We start from the raw sequence: 6,628 nt of genomic DNA, 5'->3' as shown, positions 1-6,628 counted from the left end.
AGTTTCCTAAATGGTCCTAATTGAAGTTCATCAAGCGTTGTGGTCGCTATTTGACCAAGGACCGAATATCTAATTGTTCAGTGAAGTCCGTGAAAGAATGAGACGAAAAGTGTAAGCGTGCATTCTTGTGCTAGCCCCATCCATAACTACGAAGGTAACACTGAATTACAAAAGAATTGCTTCATGGGCCTGGAAGCGAGTTTACCAAAGGGAACTTATTAAACAATGTATAGCAGTCTACTAAATGCCTCCGCATAAAGGCGTGAAATAATAGAATGAAATACAGAAGCGCCATCGTGTTGCGTGCACATTTCCCACGACGAAATTAGCCATTGGGGCCAGCAATTGGCCTTCGAGGCCGGTCGATGCGCTACTGAATGCCATGCCAACGCTACGCTGTCGCAAATGCCGCAGCTCACATGGCCCCACAATGCTCTGCAGCACTCTGCTTTGCAGGTGAGACGCAGTGCCAACATTACAATCTGTGAGACCCTGTGAAGGATGCCCATCTTCAAGGAAGCGAACATTCCCCCTGCTGCAGTGTCAACGCGGTCTCCCGTTAATGCTCTCCACTTTCCTTCTGTGCAACAAAAGCCTGTAACAGCTGGCTCGACTCCACAGCTGCATGAATGATGCCATCTGACTCAATGAAGAGGAATGGGTGTAGCTCCAGGCTCTGTGCCAGAAGCGACAGCGGAGTGCCTATATTGTATACAGGTGTTTCAGTGTCTGCAATTTCCCCAATGGGTGCACTGCTTGGCATTTCACCCAAAGCCATTAAAAGGGCTTTCTGCGTAACACTCCCAGCCACCATCTGGCGTGGAGCCGTCCCATTCTTAGTTGCGTCCTCTGCAACGCCCGGCTCGACAACAGCTAGAATGGGTTGCGGAGATTGAACAAGAAGAGCAGCTGCCTCCTTCAGGGATGAATCGGACGACACAAAAGTCAATCTTGGCAGTTGAAGGGACTGTACGCTTATATTGCTGTATTGCTCGTACTGTCGGCTGAGTTCACTACGTTCCAGGAAGCCTGTGAACAGATGGCACAGCGGTCATGCAAATGAGTGTTATTCCACATCACGTTCACAGGTGTGTAGCAAATCTTCCTAACGCACGTGCCTAAACTGCGCTTTATCCTCGGTGCCAATTTCCTTCCTTTACTTTCCATATGCCAGTTCGCGACAAATTTATCTGACCCAAGTGCTAATCGACCAAGCCTTACCCTTTTCAACCATCCATTCATCACAAACAAATTTGGATGTGTAGTTACGACTCCCATCCGGCAGCACCATCGCTATTCGTTTTGAGCTGTCGTCCTTCCATCCCATGCGTTCAATAGCTTTCAGCGCTCCCGCCAATGCAGCACCAGAAGAGCCTCCAACGAGCATTCCCTCCAATCTAATCAAAAGCCGTGAGCAGAGAAGGCTCTCTGCATCATTTACTTTCACCCAGAAATCCGCCACATCTCTGTCTAAAACAGTTGGTACAAAGTCGTACCCTATCCCTTCCACCAAATATGGCTTTCCTGGCTGCTCGTTAGGATTTGCCAAAATTGACCCCTCAGGGTCAACTGCTACAACCAAGCAATTGGGGAGGGCCAATTTTACTCTTCTTCCAATACCAGTGAGACTCCCCCCTGTCCCAGTGCAAATCACTACCATGTCTAGCTGCATTCCGCACTGGTGTAACAACTCAGGTCCTGTGCCAAAGAAATGGGAAATCGGGTTAGCGGGATTGCGGTACTGATCAAGAATGAACGCGATTTGCGGTTCATCTGAAGCCTCTTTCTTCGGTGTTTCGTAGCAGTCATGAGAGTCCTCTTTTTTTTCCTTCCTCTGATCTTCCATTTCTTCTTTCAGCCTGATAGACAGGGCAATATGAGACGTCTGGTCGTCCCATGCTGCCTTTGTTGGGGTGCGCAAAATCATCGAACCTAGAGCCCTCATAATACTTTGTTTCTCAGCGGACATTTTCTTTGGCATCACGGCTACAGATCGGTAACCTTTGACGGCAGCTACAAGCGCTATGCCAATCCCCGTGTTGCCGCTCGTTGGCTCTATGAGTGCCGCGCCAGGCGCGAGCCGGCCAGAAGCCTCAGCTGTCACGATCATACCCCTTGCGATTCTGTCCTTCATGCTTCCCCCTGCACTTAGAAATTCGCATTTACCTAACAACTGGCAGGAGACACCTGCGGCAGTGCCCACGCGTGACAGGCAGACAAGTGGAGTGCAGCCAATAGCGTCCAGAATTGACGGGAGCTCCCTGGCAAGATGGCTTTGAAAGAATGCTGCTGGAGGAGATGAGATGTACTTCAGGCTTTCCAGAGACTGCGAAAAACTCTCGAGTTTGCTCCTCCGGTGGTTGCCGCAACCGTTCCTGCAACCGTTCCTTTTCATATCTGCGTCATTGTCGCCGAACAGGTCATCCCAACCCTGCCCACGAAAGGAATCATACTTTGGAATAAAAACATCCTTCTTGTTCCTCCTAATAGAAAACACCGCCTTTTCGATGTCGCCTTCACGACGAGATGACGCCGTGGCTAGCGCGCACAAGATGGCGCTGTCACTGTCGAGAGACTGCCTGCTGTTGATGGGTTCCATGGCGATTACTACGAGTTGAAATAGTACAAATTAGGTAAAAAGGTTAACTCAAATGTAGAGACGGGTAAAAGCTATGCAAAGTATTCAGGAAGAACCTCGTCTGCGATCACGTGAGCTCCTCGATAAGGCTGGCGGATGTGACCCTCGAATGAATATGGAAATACTACACGTCTCTTGTCTTTTCCATGAAATAAAACTGCAAAAGATATATGCAGTGTAAGATGATGACAAATTTGAAGTGAGGGACATTGCAAGCGCGCTAATCGAGCTCTACGAAGCAGATGCTCACCAGAGAAAGCGAGAGTCACTCGCTCTCGTGCCCGAGCGCAAGTACCTCAGCCACTGTAAAAAGAACTTGCATTAGTAAATCATGCATCCGTATAGCAATTATTTCTGTTCTTTTCCTTTTGAAGGCTCCCCTTCACTTTTCGTAGATCCGCGACTAATCGGGCATCTCCTGTCCTTGTCACCTTGGTGAGTCACCTGGTGGTAAGAAGCGACAGGCACGCCAGTTACAATAGTAGAGCACGCAGAAAGCTGCTCGGACAGCTTGCGTCGAAACCTTTACTTCTCACTATAACAACTTGCTGCTTTGCTTGTTTGTCCTCTTCAGCAGCGCGCACCTCTGCCACTTCCCACTAGGGGAAATGTCGCTTTATTGCCTAGTTCATTGAGCTATCGTACTTATTGAGCACCAGCAGATATGTGATCTTGTACGACCTTCCATTTCAAAAATTTATAGTGGTAGATGGGCACACGAAAAACCGTGCAACATGCTTTGAAAGCCATAACCAGCTCCGGATACCGGCATTATGAAGTGGGAATACTTCACGCAAACTAATCTTCTCCTCTCAATGCATCAGAATCGTGCCTTTAGCGGTATATGATCTTGAAGCCCTGTTGGGGCACCCCAGTGCTTTCACCTCTGTCGCATTTGCATCGTGCTTGACTTAGATACTGGGCTGGAAATATTCTGACCATGCTTTTCTGCAACTAAACAAGCCAGCAATGCGTCAAGAGGGGATACATCTAATGAATCAACTGAGAAAGACTCGGTGAAATCCATGGTTTCACATGTTAGCGTTCCTCAAAAAGATAACGCCTTCGGCGTAAAGCCAGAATGCCATCTACCCGTCCTACTGCCTGGTGGCGCGAGCATTTGCTTCATTGTGACGCAACATGCTGAGGATCGCCGATCGCTTTCCCTGCATTTCTTCCATCGTGCCACCAAGTGCGCTCAGATGTTCTATGAGGCTTCTCGCCTTCAAAAACACAGATTGCAGTTGCATCAAACCATCCAATTTTTACCGAATGGAGACATTAAGTAGCATATCATGTGAATGGATTTGCCTCTGCTGCTTTCAAGAGCTATCAAAAAGACTCGCATGCGCTAACCGACAATCACTTCTCCAGGGTTGGAAAATACGGCACTGGAAAGCTTGAAGAGATAGAGGATTGCACATGAGATTGAGTTTTAGCTCGATGATGTCTCGGCTACACGGGCGCAACCCATGCTTTAAAGTGCCGACTGCATAAGCCAATCTCTGGACGAGTAGCTGGTTGAAACGCGCCTGCTTCGTTGAAATATAACGTGCATGGACAAATGTACATTCATGCGGCACGTTTTTCACAAAGTTAAGGAACCACGGTTGTCTAGTGTCATACCCAAGTACCTGTAATGTACACACAAACGCATCCAAAAGCAAAAAACGCATCCCAAGTTTCCTGAGGGCGTGATACGGAGAGGTATTCAACAAAGGATCCTTTTGATAGTGCATTAAATGGCATGCTAGCCTTTCCGCCAAGAGTGTCAAGTGCTCTAAGTCTACCAACGATAACTTAGCCTTTCCCATGTAGAGGTGAGCTTCTTCAAGCAGTCTTGCTGCAAATCGAGAAGCAAATTCATAAGCAAAGAAGGGCCGAATAATGAACGGTCTAGTGACTGGGCCCTCTTCTCTTCCTGGCAGGCGCACAAAAGGATGGGCGTCTAAAACTTCCTCTTGAACATTGTGTGGTATCCTGATGTAGCCGTCGTTAAGAAGCTGTGCAAGGATTCCCTCGTTTAACGCTGTATTGGATGTTGATGGTTCCCCTTCCCCCCCTTGCGATTCGTTTGACTCTGCCACTCCCGCAATATCAGGAGTAAACGAATGGAGCCGCAGACTCAGCAGCGCCTGAACTGCGCTTAGCTCGCTAGGCTCCCTCGTGAGCAGCTTGCCAGCAGTGGAAAGAAACCTTTGAAAAGAAGCTGCTGACTGCCTTTTACGAATTCCAAGAATTCTCCGTTCTGGCAGAGGCGGCCCTGCAGGTAATGCAACTCGCTGCATGGGGGCTGGGACGTGCAATATAAGGCCTGAGGGTCCTGGCCGCCCATATGGGTCATTCCCTCTCAAATGCAAAGCTTGTTGTTGTTGAGGTACAGCAAGGACAACAAAGGTGGTGGGTCTAAGCCCTTGTACTTGCGAAGTAGTCGCTTGGGAGTCAGCAGCTGACTGTGTTGCTGCCCGTTTCGCTGGAGGCGCGTCCTCAGCGCTTTCGTTCGGTGAGCGTCTGCGTTCCCCAGATAAGGGTCTGCGCTCCCCGGATCCGGATGCTGCCCCTTTCTCTTCAGGGCGAGGAGGAGTCCCACAAAATTTAATGACAGACTCTCTCTTGTGTCCCTTATCGGAAAGCATGCGACCTGCGACTGGCTCCGCTGATACCCACTCCTGAGCTCGTGCGCACAGAAGGAGTAGCACCACAACTGCTGACGCAGACACCAAAGCAGCGATAGAACTTAGCCCCCAAGCACTGAAGGGGCGAGGTTTCCAGTTATGGCTATGGGTAGATTCTGTCGTCATGAAAGCAGGTCCCAGCAAGGGAGATGTATAACGGAAAATCTCTGAATTTGGGCTAGTCTGCGGATCGCCATCTTGCTGTTGAACTGCTTCTGCAGCAAGGTAAGCCCTAGGCTCGAAATCTGGCGCCGTATATGCTGAAAGGCCGTTTGCAACAGCCATTTAGCCAGAGTGCAGTCAACTCTCGATGTTAGTCGACCAACTCACGCGGGGCTGAAAAGCGGTTCCTTTCTTCCCCAGAATCCCGAATTCTGTTCCAGGATCGCCTTATAGAGGATCCCTGAGGAAAAATTTAGTACTCGAAAATCAAGTGCTGCGACATCAGTGGTAGTGGAGTTCAAGCTCCGTATGAAAAGAAGGCTCGCTGTGCTGGGTCTTCTCAGGAGCGTCGGATTCCACTAATTCCACGTAACGGGAGGCCAAAAAGCGTCAACGGGGCAAAATAAATTCAAAAAAGAAGGAGGTCATCAGGGAAAGCAAAACAATTCGGTGGCAGGACTGTTTTTCTAGAGTATCGAGAGTAGCCTCATCGCCTTGACCACGCGCCCGATACACAGAATACCTACAAGGCTTTAACGGAGTACGGCCAGACCACAGCAAAAGAATAGCAGTACAGCCAACCCTAAGAATGGTGCTTTTTATTTACTTGAGAACATGGGCTTCCTAGTACTTTTACTTCATTTTCTCACGTGCAGGACGTAAATGCTTGAATATTAGGTGAGCACAAAGGCCGTTGGTGCTCGCGCAAGGTCGTTTTTGGTTTGCTCTGGCCCTTCTGTGATGGTATCCACCTCACGCTCAGTTACTTTTGCACATGTATGCTAGCCCAGAAGCCGCAAACCTGCTTAAGTAAGAGTGTGGCTAGATCGGGTACTGCGGCAACCTTTTACCTGTTGAGGCGGGTGCCATCACGGACATGGCAGCACTGCTTAACATAGATGAGAAGAATGATATTGACTGCACGCTCTCGGTTAACGGTATTCCTTGAGGCATGCAGAACAAATATTTCAGTGCACGTTTCCGTGCACCGTAGGAAGCCTCCTGCAGCTTTCAATGCGCTTGTGCATTGTTACCTTGCTACCCAGTACAAACTCTTCTTAACTGAGAGCTTCTACTGCACCTTTAATACCGACATAAGAAACAAAGATGAAATAAATAGACAAAAACGTGGAGTATGGAGCTCTTCGCACGA

General features: G+C 48.9%; 1 protein-coding gene across 1 annotated transcript; it reads right to left on the bottom strand.

Annotated features, from left to right (window-relative positions):
• Positions 1-559: 559 nt before the first annotated feature.
• On the bottom strand, positions 560-2,599 carry ENH_00039810 (cystathionine beta-synthase, putative; the record flags this gene model as incomplete). Its single annotated transcript, XM_013580707.1, has 2 exons — positions 560-1,029; positions 1,222-2,599. The coding sequence occupies 2 exons, from the start codon at positions 2,597-2,599 to the stop codon at positions 560-562; spliced, it is 1,848 nt and encodes a 615-aa protein (XP_013436161.1).
• Positions 2,600-6,628: the final 4,029 nt, after the last annotated feature.

Source organism: Eimeria necatrix, genomic scaffold (genome assembly GCF_000499385.1).
Source record: "Eimeria necatrix Houghton genomic scaffold, Enh_scaff292, whole genome shotgun sequence".
Lineage (NCBI taxonomy): Eukaryota > Apicomplexa > Conoidasida > Eucoccidiorida > Eimeriidae > Eimeria > Eimeria necatrix.
Note: the sequence above shows the minus strand (reverse complement) of the source record. Positions and strands in the feature narration are given on the sequence as shown.